At 40.6% G+C, this 21,516-nt stretch overlaps 2 protein-coding genes across 4 annotated transcripts; both read left to right on the top strand.

Annotated features, from left to right (window-relative positions):
* Window positions 1-356: 356 nt before the first annotated feature.
* Window positions 357-17,638, top strand: LOC127354617 (CMRF35-like molecule 8). 3 transcript variants are annotated; one of them, XM_051384632.1, is made up of 8 exons: window positions 357-488; window positions 675-1,241; window positions 1,652-1,802; window positions 15,116-15,285; window positions 15,555-15,653; window positions 15,852-15,959; window positions 16,056-16,126; window positions 16,306-17,638. In XM_051384632.1, exons 2-8 carry the CDS (start codon window positions 869-871, stop codon window positions 16,366-16,368), a joined length of 1,035 nt encoding a protein of 344 aa, XP_051240592.1. In that variant the 5' UTR covers window positions 357-488; window positions 675-868; the 3' UTR covers window positions 16,369-17,638. The 3 variants fall into 3 exon arrangements, with proteins under 3 accessions (XP_051240592.1, XP_051240593.1, XP_051240591.1); XM_051384633.1 differs by lacking the exons at window positions 15,116-15,285; window positions 15,555-15,653; window positions 15,852-15,959; window positions 16,056-16,126; window positions 16,306-17,638 and adding exons at window positions 2,245-2,343; window positions 2,649-2,762; window positions 2,882-2,952; window positions 3,252-4,217 and having other exon boundaries at window positions 909-1,241; window positions 1,652-1,972; XM_051384631.1 differs by lacking the exons at window positions 15,116-15,285; window positions 15,555-15,653; window positions 15,852-15,959; window positions 16,056-16,126; window positions 16,306-17,638 and adding exons at window positions 2,245-2,343; window positions 2,649-2,762; window positions 2,882-2,952; window positions 3,252-4,217 and having other exon boundaries at window positions 372-488; window positions 1,652-1,972.
* Window positions 17,639-17,934: 296 nt separating this feature from the next.
* tekt4 (tektin 4) lies at window positions 17,935-21,422 on the top strand. The gene is made up of 7 exons (XM_051384630.1): window positions 17,935-18,549; window positions 18,915-18,985; window positions 19,096-19,239; window positions 19,354-19,440; window positions 19,523-19,658; window positions 20,785-20,939; window positions 21,048-21,422. Exons 1-7 carry the CDS (start codon window positions 18,028-18,030, stop codon window positions 21,259-21,261), a joined length of 1,329 nt encoding a protein of 442 aa, XP_051240590.1. The 5' UTR covers window positions 17,935-18,027; the 3' UTR covers window positions 21,262-21,422.
* The last annotated feature ends 94 nt before the right edge of the window (window positions 21,423-21,516 follow it).

The following is a 21,516-nucleotide window of genomic DNA, read 5'->3' as shown; positions in this document are numbered from 1 at the left end:
AAAATGTAGTTAAATATTGAATGCAAATTAACGTTCCTTAAAAAGTAATGTATTAAAGCAGCGAGTCAAGTAAAAAGTAAAAACATGCAAAAGCAATGTCTCAAAAAGACATTCACATTCAGTTGACAAGATGTCTGGGTTTCTAAAGCTACTGTAGCCAGAATATGTGACTCTGAACGTTACACATCCATTGCTTTACCTCCTTGTAGTACATCTCATATTGACTCACACGCCAACTATTCAGTTCACACAGCTGCATGTGAATGTGGTTAACACGTTAGATCTGACTTATCACTTTCATATTACCTTTTTATGAACTTTGGAAACTACCTCCTCTTTTAACAAAGTTTTCCCACAGATGCTACATGTGAGAAGACAATAATGTGAAGTCAGGCCCCATCATTCTTTGTGGAGCAGCTCATAGGCTGTTCAGGCAACTGAGTGAAGTGAACAGGGAAGAATGAAAGCAGAGATTCCTATATGAAACAGTAAGTTCAGGTTGATCTATATTTAGATATTTCCATATTTGAATGGTGTGCTAACACTTATTTTGAGGTGCAATATTCTCAGCATTAAACACAATGCTGTGTATGTGTTCACAGTTCACACATTCTCCCAGTGTAAAAACTTTTTTGTTCGATTACATCAACTGTATTTTTTCGGCTACCTTGCAGTAACATGAAGATGTGGAGCCTTCAAAACCTGCTGCTCATCATCTGCAGCAAGTTAATATACCCTAAGATTTAAAAGAAAGTATACATATTGACACAAATGTGCTCTGAGTATTAAATGTACATCTTTATGCTGTGAAAATTGATTAATGTCATTTAAATCAATCATTCTGGAGTGATGATTATATTGAATTAAGATGTATTTCAAGGCGTTTCTTTCTATTTCCTGTTTTACAGTTCCACTGCATTGTGTGACCAGTGCAGCTGATGTGATCAATGCAGCTGGATACACTGGAAGAGAACTTAAAGTGTCCTGTCCCTATCAAGAGGGATATGACTTTCAAGAGAAATACCTGTGCAGGAATGAGTGTGACAATGATGATGAAATTGTGATTAAAACTACAGAAGTGAAGAAGGGCAAATACTCCATCCTTGATGACAAAAAGAAACAAATCTTCACAGTGACCATCTCTGATCTTGATCATACGGATGCTGGTAAATACCGATGCATGATGACCAAAGTAGGAGTGGATCCCTCGAGTGCTGAAGTACATGTGGAGGTGGTGCCAGGTACTAGAATAAATTAATCAATCAATTAATAAACCAATAGATAAATAAAAATTCTGATATGTATAACCTACTGTGTATGTCCCTCAGCTGTCTAATGTGAAAGTTACATTGAATGTTGTTAAGTGTGGAAGATGCTCCCTTTAAGTGCCACAGCAGGAAGAACACAGGATTTCTCTGCAAAACCCCTCAACTCAAAACCCTTTACACTGAGAGTAGAATGTTTAACTAAAGTCTAACTAATAAAGTTAAATTTTTAAAAAATTGTACTTAACCACTTTTTGCATTTCAAATGAACAAAATCATGTCCCAGAGATTACAACTGAACAAACATTTGTGTAATAACGTTATATATTTATATATTCTGTGTCTGTGCCTGTGACGATCTGTGATGTTGATTATTTTACTGACAGACACCTGCTGTGACCGACCCAACAAAGTCCAAGGCTATGAGACAGGTTCAGTGTCCTTCAGTTGTCCGTATGAGTCTAAGTACCGGACCAACATAAAGTACATCTGCAGAGGAAACCAGTCCTCCACATGTCTGCAGCAGGCTTTAATCACCTCTGACCACAAACCAAACAGACAGTTCACACTGACTGATGATACAACATCAAGGAAATTCACAGTGGTGATTAAGAGTTTGACCCAAAGGGATTCTGGTCCGTACCTTTGTGGTGTCCATGGAAACACTGGGTTGGATGTTTTCTCTGCTGTTGAGCTGGAAGTCAAAGGTGAGTCATCATAGCTCTCCCTCCTCATATAACACAGAGGGTTGGTTTATACATAAGAAACATTACTGCTCACAAATGCTAATGAGTCGTCTGTAAAACAGGGTTAGAGTACGGTTCTCTGTAAACCTGCACATTGTAAAACAGACTCAGAACTTTTTATGTCTGTTGTTGTTGTTAGTTGAAAATACATAAATCATTTATTTTAACTTAGTTGACAATAAGGAATAATAAGAGTGAAGATTTACTGTCCTAAGAATCTTTTTCTCTGACAGCTTTACCAAAGAAGACCACTGTTGTGATCCGTCTTACCACTGTGGAACCTGTTAGCCCTACTTCACAAACAACACAGATCTCTGAGAAACCCACCAAAGGTACATATGTCTGTCTGTGTGTGTGTGTGTGTGTGTGTGTGTGTGTGTGTGTGTGTGTGTGTGTGTGTGTGTGTGTGTGTGTGTGTGTGTGTGTGATTGATTTCATTGTGCTCATAGTTCTAGGCTATGAAATTATAAATAAAACCATTAATAGCCATGAAATAGCAAACAATGACACAACCAAAGTAAAGGAAAAAAATACCAGGAATAAAAGCTCTGTGCAGGTACTTTCACTTGAACAAAGTAGTGTGGTGCTGATTTTTGTTCATCAGGAATGGTTTATTGTGTTTGTTCATTTTCCTCAGATGCAGCACCCAAAACCTTTGTTGTTGTCATTGTCCCTTCACTTCTGGCTGTACTGCTCATTGTGACATTTGTCCTTGTTCTGGTTTATAAAAGCAAATGCTGCAAAGTGCAAGGTATGTTTTACACAGGTGTACAGTATATTCAATTTCAATTCAATTCAGTTTTATTTGTGTAAGGCTAAATCATAACATACGCTATCTCAGGACACTTTTCAACCCCCACTGTTTTGCAGGAGCTGGAGTCAACATTAACAGTTCAATGTGGACGACTGCTGAAGAAGGAGAAGTGTTGGGTTTAGCTGAGGTGAGCAAATAAAACTTAAAATCTAAAGTGTTGTTAATGGCTCAGAGAGGCTGCAGTGTTCATTACACACCACCATACAAATGTGTAGAACAGAACAAACAAAATACTCATGATTTTGCTGTTATTGGGGTTTAGATTTAAACATTACAGAACATCAAAAACATTCATTTTCATTCTCTAGAGACCAGGAATATCAACAGTTAGTTATTCAGTGCATTTTGACAGATGTGGGAGGTAACTGAAACCTCTTATATGCTGTGACGTCTATGTAACTGCACTGATTTTGTTTATTTTTGTAGCTGAGTAAAAATCAACAACTCACACAGCGCTCAAAGCAGCATGTCTTCAAGAAGCACCATGATGGTAAAACAAGACCAACAAGAGTCTGAGTATCACTGCCTCTCAGAGATGCAAGACATCTACGATGAAATATGCAACAAAACACAGAGCCAACAAAGCCAACAATGATTTTACAGGTTGCATACACTTGGTCAAACTTTGCATTCTGGATCTGATTTGTCTCCAAATTATGATCCTCAAGATATCCTGTTTGTATTGTGTCAATTAACAGCTGACCAACAGAAATAATGTGCCACCATAATTGTTACTGTCTGATTAAAAACAGGGTGGACTTCTTTGTACAGACTTTCTTTGTGATTTTCCATGAGATGTATTGTGTGCATACGCACATATTCTATTTCTAATTGAAAGTTTATTAATCTAATAACATTTACATTTGAAATGCTTCCCGTGTCTATATTTGTCACTAGTTTCTAGGTTTATTTCTCTTCATAGTTGTTACGCTGTGGCCTTCTTACCAATTACTCGTGGTCTGTAGTTTTGGTATAGCACAAGATATTATCATTTAAGCACCTGTCTTTAAATGTTCTGCTTTAGCCAAGTACCCGAAATGACACTGGGTAGTATACCTGTATATTTGGAAAAAGTGAATTTTCAGAGAGAAAATTAAGAAATCAGTGCTTCATTGTTCCAGGATAAGATGGAGATCTGCTGAGGCCTCTTTTAGTTGAGATCAGAGGTGTCCATGTTTTTTTAGGCTATAGTTGTCACACTGTGTGTGTGTGTGTGTGCGTGTGTGTGTGTGTGTGTGTGTGTGTGTGTGTGTGTGTGTGTGTGTGAGAGGTTTGTCTATGTCTGTCACAGGGTGAATGGTTTCTTGTTTTTGGTCCGTCTTGTACTTCGGTTATCGTAGTCATCTGTAAATTTGTGTGCATTTTGATATAAAGCAAATGAGTATGCTTTCAATAAATAAACTGCCATATAAACAAACTTGCCTCACCTTGTGTTCCCTTGCAATGAGCATTTAAGCAACACAACTGCACTCATTTCTGCATTCCACAAAGGGTTGTATGCAGGTATTGTTTATAGTAAACATGAGGTATTTGAGTGTGTAGAAGACTGTACGTATGTAGCAATCTTGTGCAGTGTTAGTTAGTGTGATGGAGAACTCAGATTTCAGTGTCCAATCACTGATAGTGTGAATGGCGGCTTGGTCTGGCTTACTGAGACACTTGAATGAAGCAGAGCCATCACTGATGCTACAGTAGGCCTTTTCTTGCAATGAAAAGTGAAAATGTCTGCCAGAAAATACATAAAAAACATAACAAACATACCAAAATGTAGTTAAATATTGAATGCAAATTAACGTTCCTTAAAAAGTAATGTATTAAAGCAGCAAGTCAAGTAAAGAGTAAAAACATGAAAAAGCAATGTCTCAAAAAGACATTCACATTCAGTTGACAAGATGTCTGGGTTTCTAAAGCTACTGTAGCCAGAATATGTGACTCTGAACGTTACACATCCATTGCTTTACCTCCTTGTAGTACATCTCATATTGACTCACACGCCAACTATTCAGTTCACACAGCTGCATGTGAATGTGGTTAACACGTTAGATCTGAGCAGATTACCTTTTTTTGAACTTTGAACACTTCCTCCTCTTTTAACAAAGTTTTTCCACCGACGCTATATGTGATCAGACAATAATGTGAAGTCAGGCCCCATCATGCTTTCTGCAGCAGCTCATAGGCTTTTGAGGCAACTGAGTGAAGTGAACAGGGAAGAATGAAAGCAGAGATTCTTATATGAAAGTTTATTGGGGAATTTGCTCACTCTTTTCTCTTTCACCTACACACTGCGTAATGTCTCCAAAAATGTTTGTTTAGTTTTCATAAATTAATCAGAAATAACATTGCTAACATAGTTTTTACCTCTAAATCTATCCAGATTTGTATAGTGCCAAATAATACCAACAGTTATCTCAGCATCCTTTTCAGTAACACTTTATTTGGACAGTCCGCCTACAGTTTATGGAGTGATTATAACTTTTTCTTTGTCTGTAGATGTTTAACAGATTTTAAGAGTATATCTAAAGAGTCATGATCATACCCTAACCAAGATGTTTTAGGTTCCTAAGAAATAATCACAAAAGATATTAGATGTGTGTCTCTTGCGCGAGCTTTACTCGAATCAATATGTATGAAATGTAACAAAAAAATACAACAATTTACACACTACAGAAAGATACAGAAACACAAAAATGGCGAAGCTGGGACAAGCACACGCACACACACACACACACACACACACACACACACACACACACACACAACGCCGGTTAAACTAGCCTGCCCGTTCACACACACACACACACACACACACACACACACACACACACACAACAAAACTTGACTACATCTACCCAAAAAATAACAGAAACATTATGTATATATTCTTAACATGTCAACAAGTTACTACAGACAAAACAACTCAGTTTCACATACACAACATACCTAAAGAGGGGAGAAATAATCACAAAAGATATTAGATGTGTGTCTCTTGCGCAAGCTTTACTCGAATGAGAAAAGAGCGAAGACCGCGAATTCTCCAGGTATGTGGGCGGAGACTAAAGCAATCGATCTCAGAGTGCAGGACTGAGAGCAGTCTGTAGATCATAGGTTAAGATTGGAAATACTTTGAATATTAGAATTTTAACACGTTAGAATTAAATAACAATGAAAAATAAACACTAAATTTAATAAACATTCAGCTTTCTTTCACCCCACAAAAGTCTAAAGAGTATCAATTCCCAACTTGTCACACTCTCCCCTACAAAATAAATGTCGTCTCGACATTAAATCAATCAAACAATGAGAACTTGACACTGGAAATCCTCTTCTGTGAGGTAATACTTAGGTCACAGTTCAAATATGTCAGGTCAGTCTAAATACCTCAACAATCCATATTAACAGTCCAAATCTGTTGACAGTCCAAAAGAGTCTCTGCACATATTAATCAACAGTCCATCAGTTTCAATGATCTGTGCGGTCTGCAAACAGTCCATGAAAATAGTCCATGAAACAGTCCATAAGTAGTTCATGGTTCTAGTCCAGCATGTCACCTCTGTAAACTCAGGTTTGCTGGGGTCCATATATACAGGGTGGCTGAAAGTAGTATGGCTGCAAGGGAGGCCACCATGGGACCAGTCCTGGTGCAGGATAGACAGGTAACAACTGCGGCTGTGACTGGATGCTATGACAGGACAGGATACCCAGCTGATCGTAGGTGATGTGTCGTGGCGGGTGTCTCTCTCTCTGTGGTAGCTGATAGGTCGGTTCCTCAGGTTCAGCAAAACTTGATGCAGGAGAGGCATCTGGAGAATCAGACGGATTCTCACCAGGTAAGTTCATCTCCTCATCCTCAGGCAGGTTTTCAAGTGTGATGAGCTCCTCCGACTGATCACCAATGAGAGGCTGTGCTGGGATGGCAATAGGGACTGCTACTACAACTGGTTGTATCACTGGTTCAGGCTCATGTCCAGACTGTCTCTCATTAGTTACTGCTGGCGGTGTGCAGACCTGAATTGGCTCATAATGGAAGTCATATTCATCTCCACTGTCTTCATCAGACTCTGCAGGCTGTGACACAGACTCATGCCGTCTTTTCTGTTTACTTTTGTCATTTTTAGTTACTTCTGGTTGTGTCTCATATGGTAAGTGGTCACAGGACATGAGCAGGTTTCTGTGCAGGACCCTGGAACGTCCATTACCCTTTTCTGGTCTTACTTCATAAATCGGCAGATCAGATCCCATCTGTCTTACTACTGTGTGGACTGTGTTTTCCCAGTAGTCGCGGAGTTTACCTGGTCCTCCCCTTGGTTTTTTATCAGGACCCGCTCACCTGGCTGTAGCACTGAACTCCTTACTTTAGTATCATAATACCTTTTACTCCTTTCAGCAGCTTTCTGAGCATTCTCATTTGCAATGGCGTATGCTTCCTCCATACCTCGTTTCTCATACCATACCTCATAGTCTGGCTGACTGGAACTTGACTCTGTGTACAGTCCAAACAGCATATCAACAGGAAGCCTAGGTGATCTCCCGAACAGAAGATAGAAGGGTGAGTAACCTGTCACTTCACAACGGGTACAGTTATAGGCATACACAAGTTTGTTCAGGGACTCTTTCCAGTTCGATTTCTGTGTTTCAGTCAGTGTTTTGAGCATTTGCAACAATGTTCTGTTCATACGTTCCACTTGACCATTTCCCATCGGGTGATACGGTGTTGTTCTGGACCCAGCCATGCCACTGAGTTTCTTTAAGTGAGTGAACAACTGATTTTCAAACTCTCTCCCTTGGTCATGGTGAATGCGGGAGGGAAACCCAAACTTGAGAGCAAAGTCATTGAAGATGAGGTTTGCAGCAATTTTTCCTGACTTGATGTGGTGGCATACGCTTGAACAAAACAGGTGAAATGGTCCACAATGACAAGGATGTACTCGTATCCCCCTTTGCAGCGGTTGAGATGGAGAAAGTCAATACATACTAATTCAAATGGCTGTGTTGTCACAATGTTTGTCAAGGGAGCTCTCACTTCATGGCATGGCTTTTTCTGCTTGAGACAGGTGCAAGCTTTAGTAACATAGTGCTCAATGTCAGTCTGCATATAGGGCCAGAAGAAGCGTTCACGTACTAGAGATACTGTGCGGTCAGCACCTTGGTGTCCCATGTTATTGTGCAGCTCCTCCAGCACTTTTCCTTTGTACTGTTCTGGCAGGACCAACTGTTTATGGGCTTTGGTTTTCCTGTACATAATACCATCACTGTCTATTGTCAGCTTTTCCCATTCTCTGAACAGGCATTTTGTCTTTGGGCTGAATCTCCTTAGCTCTCTAGCTAGCGGTTTGGAGCCTGACAGTTTGCTCTCTAGCACGGGATGGATGCATGGGTCAGATCTTTGTGCTTCTTTTAGCTCATCTTTTGGTATGGGACTGACTGATGCAGTGGTTACCTCACTTTCGGCAGAGACTGACATACATACTGCTGAAAACGGCAGGGTTGTTTCTTGAACCTCAACTGCTTGGATTGTGGCAGCGATAGTGTCAGGTGGCAATTCTTGAGAACATTCTCTCATTAGTGACTCTGCATCAAGCGGCATCCTTGACAAAGCATCTGCATCACTGTTCTCTTTCCCTGGTCTGTACTTTATTGTAAAGTGAAAATCAGCCAATTCTGCAACCCACCTGGAAGTGGTTGCGTTCACCTTTGCAGTAGACAGGGTATAGGTGAGTGGGTTATTATCACTATACACAGTGAAGGTCAGAGCATAGTATAAATAATCCCGAAACTTGACAGTGACTGCCCATTTTAAAGCAAGAAACTCTAACTTGCCTGCATGGTAGTGGTAATTCTTCTCAGCTGCTGTCAACGAGCGGGAGCCATAGGCAATGACTCTCAGTTTGCCATCTTGTTTCTGATACAGTACTGCTCCCAAGCCTTGATGTGAAATCAGGGAACCCTAACACTGGTGGATGGAGCAAACAGTCAATCAGCTGTTCAAGTGCCTGTTGGTGCTGGTCAGTCCATTTGATTGGCTTGTTTGAGGGCACAACATGACTCATTTTCTTTGTTTTTGGTTTTCTTGTGTTTTCAGGGACCTCATTTGAATCTGCCTTCAGGAGGCCGTACAGGCAGCTGGCCTTTCTGGAGAAGTCTTTAATATACTGCCTGTAGTAGGTAAGTAGACCAAGCATTTTTCTGAGCTGGCCCACATTCTGTGGTCTGATGTCTTTCAAGGCCCTAACTGCTTCAAAATCGGCTGGGTCGACTCTGCTGCCCTCTGCAGAGACTATTCTGCCCAAATAACGGACTTCAGGTTTAAAGAGGGCACACTTACTTGGTTTGAGTTTGATGCCATACTCTCTGAGACATTTCCACACTTTTCGCGAAACTTTTGCTGAAAACCAGTGTGTCGTCCAGATAAGGAATACAGACGTCATCCCGGAGCCCTTCCAAACATTCCTCCATATAAGGTTGGAAAGCAGCATTGGCGTTCATGAGGCCGAAAGGGATGCGTATCCATTCATAAAGTCCCCATGGGGTAACAAAAGCTGTCATTGTTCTGCTTTCTTCAGCAATAAATCCCTGGTGGTAAGCCTTCCCCTGCTCCAGGAGAGAGAACCAGGAATTACCACCCAGGCTGTCCATGATGTCTTGGATCCGAGGGATGGGCTGGCGGTCAGGATGAGTCTTCCTGTTCAGGTCTCTGTAATCGATACACACGCGAAGGGTGCCATCCTTTTTCCTCACAGACACAACAGGTGAAGAATATGACGAGTTTGACTTCCTGACCCAGCCCTGTGCTATTAGGTCATGGAGGTAACCTTTCATTTCCTGGTACAGTGGCTTAGGTACTGACAGGTATGTGTGTTTGACTGGTTCTGGATCTTTAAGAGAGATGGTCATTCGCAGTCTTTCAATACAGCCAATATCATTGTCTGATCTTGAGAAGGAATGACACTCTTCTCTAAGCATCTGTTTAACTACCTGTTTCTGCTCTTCATTCAAGTGACTTACATCTACAGGTGGATCCCACTGTTCACTAGCATTACACAGGGTCTGGATGCTGGTGTAGTTCACTGTAGCTGAGGTTGAAGTTTTTTAAAAAATCTGGGCAGGTAACACAGTCATAATGGTTTGTACTGTACCAATTATTGTGCGTCCTGGCAAAACAATATCATGGTCAGCTGGGTTAGCAACATCAACTGTGATGACTGGGAAAGCACCTTTCTTGACTCTGACTAGTGTATCATAGAACTCAAGACCCTCTGGCCACTGGGGGTTCAGATCTGGCTGAAACAGCTTGGTCATGTCATCTTTAAAAGGCTGGGCAGCTACACGACACTCGATCTGAACGCTACTGTGCTTTGGTACAGCAACTATCTCTTTCTTTGTTTTCACTGCATACTCATCTACCTGTTCTGCACTAACAGCCTATATAAAAGCTCTCACTTTTTTTTTCTTGAGACTTGGGAAAGCTTTTCTCACAGCACTGTACTGTTTGGTCTTATCAGTATTTGCCAGGATGTGCTCAATGACATTAAAACCGATGATGGGATGCGACAGGTGACAGCCTTTCATCACAAGCACTGGAATGAGTAGTTCTTTTGTTTGGTCCATTTCTGAGGTTGTCTCAATCCAACCCAGGTAAGGCATTTCAGTTCCATTTGCTGCAGTCAATGTCAGATCATTAGGTGAGTCCAGGAATTCTGAAACGTCACTCAGTCTTAAACTCCTCCTCTTTCCACTTTTCATCAATAATTGACACCTGGGACCCTGTGTCCCATAAAATTTGGAGTTGGTGACCATTTAGATAGCATTCAACAAGGTACTGTCTGCCCACTAGTGAAGTGACTTTGTGCGGCTGGCCGACTGGAGCTAAGAGTGGCAAATAATGTGCACTTTTGTCTTTGCAGGGAGATTTTCCATTAGCATTGTCAGTTATCAGGTGAGTAAATTTCCTTTAATGTTCAGTCCAATGTTGTTTTTGACATGCTCTGCAACAATACAGTGTCTTTTTACAGGGTGAGCATTTCTTCAGTTTCTTTGGTGAGGCTTTCTTGCCACAATTTGCACATTTCTGGGACGCTTTACTGGCTACGGTTAACACTCGTCCCTCAGTGGTAACCCCCTGCCATTTAAAGGGGCCTCTTTTGACGGTCTGACTCCTCTGATTTTACATCCAGCTTGGAAATGTTCTCCACTCCCACATCGGTAGCAGTTTGTACAAATTTCATCTGATCTGGTCTGCTGGCAGACAAAGCACCTCCTTGGGACATGAGCAGAGTGGTTGGTGTACAGGTTAGGGGCATACTGGGGCCATGTTGGAGCTGGTGCTTGGGGCGAGCTCTGGCTGCTATAATACTGCTGCTGGGAAAGTGGCTGGGCATAGGGCTGGGGCTGAAATGTAGGCTGCCATAGGGTCTCTTTAATCTGGGCGATTTCTGCACTGAGACCCTTAAGAGAAGCAACACCTGTCTTAAGTTCTGCTAACTCTGCCATCAATTCAGGTGGCACTCTTATATTAGCTTCTTTCACAGAGCACTTTGTAGATGGTGGATCTTCTGACTGGACTAAACTTGCACTTGTAGCTAGCTGTTGGGTGTTATACTTCTTTTTGTTTCTTCTCTCTGCCTCGTTAGCACAGGCAATGTTTAGCCTCTCTAACAAAAGCTCATCTGAGGTTTCAGTATCTAGCAGGAGGGGCTGCATGTCTATCCTGATGCTGTCATTCTGGAGACCAGTAAGCACTGTGTGTAAACTCATGCGCTGGACTAGAGCTGGGTCATACTTAAGTCCTGATTCTGACTCTTGGGATGCAAATAATACTTTCTGCCTTAGACTAAAACCGCCTATGCTGTGCTTCTGGTGCTAGCTGTTTGTGAAGCTCTGTGGCGCTCTTTTCTTGGAAGTGGGAACACAGAATGCATCTCAGTGTGGGAAGAGTCAGGTGAGGTTTTCCCTCCAAACAGCTGCGTAGTTGCGAGCCTGGAGAGATAGCTCTGATTACAACATCCATAATCTCTATCTCGGGATAACCCCTGTTTAGTCCATTCTCAATCTGATGAGCAAGACTGGAAAATGTCAGCTTATCTCTCTGGCCTGGTTCGCCTATTTTTCCGGAAACTTTGAAATCTTTACGCCAGTGTGGACTTGTCTGCTGCTGAGCACTGGCTAAGGATTGAATGCTTACTGGAGAGCCTGTGGTGGCTTGGTGCAGGGAGTCATTATCAAGGGCATTGACTGTAGTAGTCTGCATCCTTCCCAATAGTTGTGGTTGGCTTGCAATGCTCAGTTCATCCATTTCTTTCTGTGTCTCTGTCTTCCGAATGTGGTGTTCAACATGTGTCATCTCACTATCACCACCACCCTTGAACATCTCTGCAATTTTGTCTTTCAGTGGCAACAACTCTGACACACCATCGTCTTCTAGCTCTGCCACTTCCTCTCTTTCAAGGTGCTTAAGAATGTGAGTCACCAATGAAATGCAGGATTTTCCTTTAATATCAGCTCTTTGTGCACCTGATATGCTCAAAAAGTCACAGATTCCCAGTAAACTGTCTCTAGTTAGGGTCTGCAACACTCCTACTACCTCTTCCTGCAGTTCTTCCAGGGCTGACATGTTGACAGTGCAGGGGCCTTTAACTGTGCAGGAGTTGACTCTGAACTGGTGGGTCCTTACTGTCCCTGATGAGCTCTAACTGGCCTCAGGTAAGGTTTGCTCGACCACCAGCTTCCAGTTCTCCTTGAACAGCTACACTTTCCTCACTGCAGCCTGCCTGGGTGTAGATTGGGGATTTAGCTGGTGCAGAATTCAGCGTACAGGCTGTGGACACTGGACATCTGAGCAGCAATCCCAGCGGTGCCTCCAAAATGTTATCCCTCAAACTAAAGAGGGGAGAAATAATCACAAAAGATATTAGATGTGTGTCTCTTGCGCAAGCTTTACTCGAATCAATATGTATGAAATGTAACAAAAAAATACAACAATTTACACACTACAGAAACACAAAAATGGCGAAGCTGGGACCTGCACACACACACACACACACACACACACACACAACAAAACTTGACTACATGTACCCAAAAAATAACAGAAACATTATGTATATATTCTTAACATGTTAACAAGTTACTACAGACAAAACAACTCAGTTTCACATACACAACATACCTAAAGAGGGGAGAAATATTCACAAAAGATATTAGATGTGTGTCTCTTGCGTGAGAAAAGAGCGAAGAGCGCGAATTCTCCAGGTATGTGGGCGGAGACTAAAGCAATCGATCTCAGAGTGCAGGACTGAGACCAGTCTGTAGATCACAGGTTAAGATTGGAAATACTTTAAATATTAGAATTTTAACACGTTAGAATTAAATAACAATGAAAAATAAACACTCTTAATACATTTAATAAACATTCAGCTTTCCTTCACCCCACAAAAGTCTAAAGAGTATCAATTCCCAACTTGTCACATAAACATAACCAAACCTTGATTTGTGAAAACGCTGACTTGTTAAATCTCAACTAATAAATGTATAAAAAGTAAAATGTTACAAATACTCTATAAACTCTGCAGACTATCCAAATAAAGACAACAGCATTCAGCAGTCAAACTTTGTTGTCCCTTATTGTAACGTGTTACCAAAAAAAGCCACTGTGTGCATGGGAGTGAGGATACATTTAATATTATTATATACATTAACAGTTGTTCAAGTCTGTCTTAAAATAATAATCAGTTGTCTATACGAACAATGTTACAGTTTGTTTTTGTATTATTCCTCCTGTTCTTACTGGCCCTTAAAAGATCAGGGGCCACCATGGAAACAGTGTGAAACAGTAAGTTCAGGTTGATCTATATTTAGATACTTCCATGTTTGAATGGTGTGCTAACACTTATTGTGAGGTGCAATATTCTCAGCATTAAACACAATGCTGTTTAATCGTTCACAGTTCACACATTCTCCCAGTGTAAAAACTTTTTTGTTCAATTACATCAACTGTATTTTTCAGTTACCTTGCAGTAACATGAAGATGTGGAGCCTTCAAAACCTGCTGCTCATCATCTGCAGTAAGTTCCTAAGATTAAATCAACATATTATATATATATATATATATATATATATATATATATATATATTTGTTTCAAAATAAAAAACATAAATACTGTTTTAGGAATGCTTAATTCTAAGCACCGTCATTACACAGCTATAGCACATTGATAGCATTGATGTACCCTAAGATTTTATTTTTTACTTGGGTTAAATGTGCTCTGAGTATTAAATGTACATCTTTATGCTGTGAAAATAGATTAATGTAATTTAAATCAATCGTTCTGGAGTGAGGATTATATTGAATTAAGATGTGTTTCAAGGCGTTTCTTTCTATTTCCTGTTCCACAGTTCCACTGCATTGTGTGACCAGTGCAGCTGATGTGATCTATGCAGCTGGATACACTGGAAGAGAACTTAAAGTGTCCTGTCCCTATCAAGAGGGATATGACTTTCATGAGAAATACCTGTGCAAGAATGAGTGTGACAAAGATGATGAAATTGTGATTAAGACTACAGAAGTGAAGAAGGGCAAATACTCCATCCTTGATGACAAAAAGAAACAAATCTTCACAGTGACCATCTCTGATCTTGATCATATGGATGCTGGTAAATACCGGTGCATGATGAACAGACTAGGAGTGGATCCCTCGAGTGCTGAAGTACAAGTGGAGGTGGAGCCAGGTACTAGAATAAATTAATCAATCAATTAATAAACCAATAGATAAATAAAAATTCTGAATGGCCATATGTATAACCTACTGTGTATGTCCCTCAGCTGTCTAATGTGAAAGTTACATTGAATGTTGTTAAGTGTGGAAGATGCTCCCTTTAAGTGCCACAGCAGGAAGAACACAGGATTTCTCTGCAAAACCCCTCAACTCAAAACCCTTTACACTGAGAGCAGAATGTTTAACTAAAGTCTAACTAATAAAGTTCAATTTAAAAAAAAATTGTACTTAACCACTTTTTACATTTCAAATGAACAAAATCATGTCCCAGAGATTATAACTGAACAAACATTTGTGTAATAACCTTATATATTTATATATTCTGTGTCTGTGCCTGTGACGATCTGTGATGTTGATTATTTTACTGACAGACACCTGCTGTGACCGACCCACTAAAGTCCAAGGCTATGAGACAGGTTCAGTGTCCTTCAGTTGTCCGTATGAGTCTAAGTACCGGACCAACATAAAGTACATCTGCAGAGGAAACCAGCCCTCCACATGTCTGCAGCAGGCTTTAATCACCTCTGACCACAAACGAAACAGACAGTTCACACTGACTGATGATACAACATCAAGGAAATTCACAGTGACGATTAAAAGTTTGACCCAAAGGGATTCTGGTCCGTACCTTTGTGGTGTCCATGGAAACACTGGATTGGATGTTTTCTCTGCTGTTGAGCTGGAAGTCAAAGGTGAGTCATCATAGCTCTCCCTCCTCATATCACACAGAGGGTTGGTTTATACATAAGAAACATTACTGCTCACAAATGCTAATGAGTCGTCTGTAAAACAGGGTTAAAGTACAGTTCTCTGTAAACCTGCACATTGTAAAACAGACTCAGAACTTTTTATGTCTGTTTTTGTTGTTAGTTGAAAACACATAAATTATTTATTTTTACTTAGTTGATAATAAGGATAAAAAATAAAGATTTACTGTCCTAATAATCTTTTTCTCTGACAGCTTTACCAAAGCAGACCACTGTTGTGACCACTCTCATCACTGTGGAACCTGTTAGCTCTACTTCACAAGCAACACAGATCTCTGAGAAACCCACCAAAGGTACATATGTCTGTGTGTGTGTGTGTGTGTGTGTGTGTGTGTGTGTGTGTGTGTGTGTGTGTGTGTGTGTGTGTGTGTGTGTGTGTGTGAATCATATTTGTTAGCATTTAGTCTAAGTGCTCCTTCTTCACTGACTCCACTGCAACAACCTATAGATTCAGTTCCTATGGCTACTTTGATAAGTCATTTTCTTTGCAGATGCAGCGCCCTCTAGCTGTTTGCTTCTTACTGTCCTTGCAGTTGTGGCTCTCCTGCTGAGTCTGGCGTTTGGCCTTGTCATGGTTTATAAATATTGCAAATTACAAGGTATGTTTCACACACCACATACTCATACACACACACAAACACATGCATTAAGCTAACTATGATTCAGTCCTTTCTGATAAAGGTGTATTATTGCAGGAGTTGGAGTCGTCATGAACAGAAACATGTGGAAGGCCACTGAGGCTGAAGAGATGACGGCTGTTGTTGATGTAAGAACAATAAAGTTTACAGACCTACAAGTGGACTTACCTGCAATATTCATTACACTCAATCTGCCTGTTATAGTTTTACATTATGCTCTCAAAATGATTGCATTTCCTCAATAAATGTTGACATGGCGAGTGTCCTGTAATATGTATTTATTCATTTATTCCTTCTTTTCTTTCAGATTTATGGCTTTGAAGATGACATGTACTCCCACCTGGACTCCTACAAACAGAGCACATTGTAACGTGATAATAATAATGCAGGTGATGTAGGAAACTGTACACTGACAGCGGTCTGTCCCATTTGTAATTGACCCTGTAATTGAAGATGGTTAAAAAATAAAAGCCACATAATTGTCTTAACTTAACTAGCTAATGTTAGCAAAATGCTAGCTAACTTTACATCAGTCCTCAGTAAGTTAGTTAGCTAATGTTTCACTAACATTAGCTAACTAACTAACAATGTTGCTAGATTAGCCTAGCACGTAGTATCTAAGAACAGGAAAGGAGGAAGTTGACCAAGGCTTGCTCAATTGTTATTGGAGCACAGAGCATTAAGGGGCGGGACTTAGGATGGGTCAATCAGTTTTAAGTCAATAACAAGTCAACAGTGTATGATTGATCAAACTTTACGTTCTGGTCACATTTGTTATAAGCGTATACTGTACTGCCTCAGCAATCAGCTGACCAACACGTCCACCACTGTGGTAAACAGGTTGCTATTTTTATATTTTTTAGAACCTTTAGAATAATTATGAATTGCTTGCAGTCGATCACTTGACGTCTTTTTGAGACATTCTGGATAAATGTTTCAGTCTATTAATCAAAATGTTTTGTGCCTTTTGCAAAATGAACAAATAAAGAAAACTGTGAGAAACCAGCGCTTATACTATAGTAAGCATTGACGCTACATTTCTAACTTATGAATGTTACTGTAGAATAAATATATAGCAATCTTTACGATATCTGTTGTCAGTGTGGTGGAGAAATGATAAAACAAGAATAATAATTCACAGAGGTAATATGCATTTATATTTTCAAAACATAAATGTCTGGTTTTATACCCTTTACTGCTGAGAAGTGCACCAGAACCTGTTGCCTACATGATGCTTTGCAGTGCAGTTCCTTGTGAGGCAGAGGATGTAGGAGTTAGTCAGGTCACAGAATCGGAGAGAAAACAATAAATTACACAGCAATAACATATTAGAGGTTAGGTTGCCATTGAGATAAGGCCTACATCTCACAGTGCAGAGCTCCCTTTAATATGTGTTTGACTGACTGATATATAAAGGATTGGAAGGATATTTAGATAAACTCAAACAATCAATATCAATCACAATGCTTTACTAGCTGCATCTGCATTCACGTACAAATACTGAAAACATCACTCTACAGGTCTTGACCCATCCAAACCTTATTTTGATGTATTTGCTGCTGCAATTTAATCATCTAGATTTCAGGATGCCAAGCGGCCTCAATGGTGGTGTAGTGGCAGCCTTAATCGTGAGTGGGTCATTTTCCTAAGGGCCTACAATAAAAGATTAATGAAGATGACAGCAGCAGCCACAGACATGCATGCTGTACTAAATTCAAGTTGGGATGGAGGTGAAAATGTTTTATAGGTCTTATTTGAGTTCCACCCAGATGTTTTATTTTATTATTAATGATATATGTGTAAGTTTGTTCAGTGACTGAAATTGTCACACACTTGTGTCTCCATCAGCTCATTTGATAATATGTCACCTGAGCCAAAGTTACTGCTGGAGTTGCCCCTGCCAACATGTAACCAGGCAACACCAAACAAACCTGGTCTGGTTCAGGACCGAAAACTGTGCATCACTGATGCTAACGTTACTTTTAATATAGGCCAGAGTCTGCTTTGTTTGTAATTTAATTGTCAGAAAATGAGTTCCGAGGTTTTAGTGTCAAGGCCATACTATGACAGCAGAGCTGTGGCTCAGGGGGTCCTGGAGAGAGAGCCTCCCGTACAGGTCCCGCAGCCGTCCTCCGGCTCGGCCACCGCGGGGTACCGCTCCGCTAAATACACCCCGGCTGAGTGGTTCTCCAACTACCACAGCATCCTCCAGCAGGCCGGGACCGACTACCACGCTGCCCGCAGGATCCAGAGAGAGTCCAAAACTCTGCACCAGGACGCCGAGGCCGACATTTTGAAGACCCAGGCAGACGGGACGCGTTTTCTGGGAGAGAGGCTAGAAGAGATCCACTACTGGAGGTCTGAGCTGCAGCGGCACATCGACCAGCTGCGGGCCGACACGGAGGCACTGCTGGCGCTGAAGCTGAGGCTGGAGAAGGCGCTGGACGCCACCGAGACTCCGTACGCCATCTCCACCGATAATCTGAGCTGCAGGGCCAGAAGACTGGGACCAGACCTGGTGAAGGACTCTGTGGAGGAGGAGCTGTTAAAGGTGAGCCATAAAGATAGCCTGTATAATATAGGCTATAATAAAGTTTCTATCGGCTGTAGGCTTTAATGGTAGTGTTAAAATAAAGAATAGTAGGCTGCATTAAATAATAGTTAGCCTACTTCACAATATAGAATATAGAGAAAATATGTTTGAAAAAATGAAAATAATAATAATTGTAAATAAATAATAATAAATGAAAGTTTTGAATGGAAAACTACAAAATAATATCATCGATACTCTGATAATTTTGTTGTTTTTTTACAGTAATATTCTTAGAAACAAGTGTCTACTCCTGTATTTAGTGTATCAGTAGCACCAGAAGAGGGCTCACTGTAACACACACTAACCAGAAGTGTGTTTTGTAGGAAGTGGACTTGATCAGGAGCATCCAGGCTCTTCTGAAGAGAACTACAGCTCAGGTTGTCAGTCAGATCAAGTGAGTCAAGTCAAAATCTGTTTACTGGGAGTAAAACTGTCTAACATGCAAACCCACTTTTAAAATGTCCTCTTTAGCTTGAAGCTCTTACTTTGGTTTGTGTCTGTTAGGATGAACAGAGAGGCCAAGCAGACGTTAGAGCTGGACTGGTCTGATAAGTACCAGGCCTACAACTTTGATGACCGCAGTGGAAGATACAGTAACATGAGCCCAGATACGCAGCAACACCCCAGCTCAGCCACCATGCAGGACCAGTGAGTGTGTGTGTTTGTGTATCCAAACCTTAGAAATACATCAAATTAATCAAGGTTTAGAAAATAATAAAAAGTGTACATTTTTAAGGTAATGTGTCCTGTGGTCTGCTGCAGGTTGTGTAACTCCACATCATGGACACAGTTTACACAGGACAACCTGTTGAAGGCCCTGCAGGAGGAACGGACCACCAGCAGTCTCAGGTCAGTGTGTTTAACCTGCCACAGAACCAGGTTTATCTCTGTGTGATTGAAGTTAAAATTTCAATTTGTTTGTGTGTGTCAGAGTGCTGGTGGAGCGAGTCCTGCAGGACACCACCGAGGATCTGAGAGTCCAGTGTGCCAGTGCGGACCGAGCCTTCAGCCAGCGCTGCGTGGAGCTGGTAGAGGCCAAGACCCAGCTGGAGCTGAAGCTCGCACAGGTAGACAGACAGACTGACCACCAGACAGTGGAGGTGGAAGCATTCAGATCCTTTACTTAAGTAAAAGTACAAATACTACACTGTAAAAATACTCTCTTACATGTTAAAGTCATTAAACATACTCAACCCAGAAAATAGTCCCTTGTGACTGTTACACTGTATGTATGTACTGTATTATATATAAGCAGCATTTTACTGTTGTAGTTGGTTGGGCTGATTTTGAACTGTTTTAAAGATTAGAAAGACAGCTCCAGATTATGTTCTCAAGTGATCTATTCAATTGATTGTTCGGTTTGTAAAATATCAGAAAATAGTGACTTTTCACAATGTGTGGTTTTGTCTAATAGTTCAAACCTCAAAACTATTAAAACTTAAATTATCTAATTAAAATAAATACAAGGAAAATCAGTAAATCCTCATTTGAGAAGCTGGGACTATAAAATGTTTTACATGAAAAGTGACAAACTATTCTCAAAATAGTTTCTGTCAATCAAATAAATAACTGATTCCTTCAGCTCTACTTGTTTGTTAGATCCAGTTAGGGATGTAAAGATATATGGCGAGATACAAATATGTGAAGATTTAAATCGATGAAATTAATAATTAATCGTGTTACTCTTTTCAAACAGCAGAGGGCACTATAACTACTTTTGACTCTGCTTGATGTCACTTGTGTCAGTGGCTGCATCAAAGCACAAATCAGTTTCATTTTAACAAAAAAGGGAATATGCATTGTTTTGCATAGTTTATACCTCAGAAATAAAAAAGGATTCTTTAATTTTATAAATAAAATGAAGGAGAAATTCTATTTTATAGATTTCGGTCAGACAAATAAAGGAATATTTTTCATTCAAAATTTAATTCGAAAATCATATGAATGAATGAATGAATTAAAATATGAGTTGAGTGTATTGTTACATAAATACAGTACTTTAATTTATAACAAAGCATCACATTTTAGACTCTGTTTATATGTAGTAGTAGAGGTAGAAAGTAGCATGAAAAGTTCTCAAGTAAAGTACAAGAATTACAATACTGAAGTACAGTAAACTAAGTTACATTTCACCACTACAGAGTAGCTGATTGATTGATTGATTGATTATCTACTGTGTGATGTTCTGTGTAGATCTTGGAGCAGATTGGGGCCCAGGAGAAGAATATTGTGGCTCTCCAGCAGGCCATCCACAATAAAGAGGCTCCACTGAGAGTAGCTCAATCCAGACTTTACCTCCGCTCCCTCAGACCCAACATGGAGCTCTGCAGAGATCAACCCCAGCTCAGGTACACACACACACACACACACACACACACACACACGTGTACATCTTACTCTATATGGCTCTACTGCCTTCCTCTCTATTCATTTTGTTTGCGTTTTTGTGTCTGTAGTTTGGAAGGGGAGGTGAGGCAGATCGATGCCACTGTGGCGTCTCTGCACCAGCAGCTGAGTGAGGCCAGGGACTCGCTGTCCCACCTGGAGGAGTCACGCATTACCCTTGAGAAGGACATAAACTGTAAAACCCACTCACTGTTCATCGAGAGAGACAAGTGCATGACTCACCGTAAACGATACCCACCAATCTCCACGCTGTCAGGATACTGACGTCAGTGGCTCAGAGCGATTGTGTGGAATTTGCCTTGTTTTTTTGCTTGGATTGTTTTGCCTCTTTGGTGTGTTGTGAGGATCAGTGAGAAACCAGAAAACTCAGCAATAAGGAACATGTTAAATAGTATTTGAATATAATAAATAATTAAATACTGACAGCCACTGACATTTTCCTCCTTTATATAATGCAGACACAGAACTGCTGGGTTGCTTCACAGCTTACTTACTGCTGCTCCGTATGGTTCTAATAAT

The sequence above is a fragment of the Dicentrarchus labrax genome, unplaced genomic scaffold, assembly GCF_905237075.1.
Source record: "Dicentrarchus labrax unplaced genomic scaffold, dlabrax2021, whole genome shotgun sequence".
In the NCBI taxonomy this organism is placed as follows: domain Eukaryota; kingdom Metazoa; phylum Chordata; class Actinopteri; family Moronidae; genus Dicentrarchus; species Dicentrarchus labrax.
This window is presented reverse-complemented; position numbering and strand designations above follow the sequence as displayed.

Coding starts and splice junctions, on each gene's coding strand:
- LOC127354617 (XM_051384631.1), top strand. CDS start 869: ATGTATTTCAAGGCGTTTCTTTCTATTTCCTGTTTTACAGTTCCACTG. Junction 1,242..1,651: donor ACATGTGGAGGTGGTGCCAG/GTACTAGAATAA, acceptor TTTTACTGACAG/ACACCTGCTGTGACCGACCC. Junction 2,763..2,881: donor CAAATGCTGCAAAGTGCAAG/GTATGTTTTACA, acceptor ACTGTTTTGCAG/GAGCTGGAGTCAACATTAAC.
- tekt4 (XM_051384630.1), top strand. CDS start 18,028: ATGAGTTCCGAGGTTTTAGTGTCAAGGCCATACTATGACAGCAGAGCT. Junction 19,240..19,353: donor TCAGCCACCATGCAGGACCA/GTGAGTGTGTGT, acceptor GGTCTGCTGCAG/GTTGTGTAACTCCACATCAT. Junction 19,441..19,522: donor CGGACCACCAGCAGTCTCAG/GTCAGTGTGTTT, acceptor TGTGTGTGTCAG/AGTGCTGGTGGAGCGAGTCC.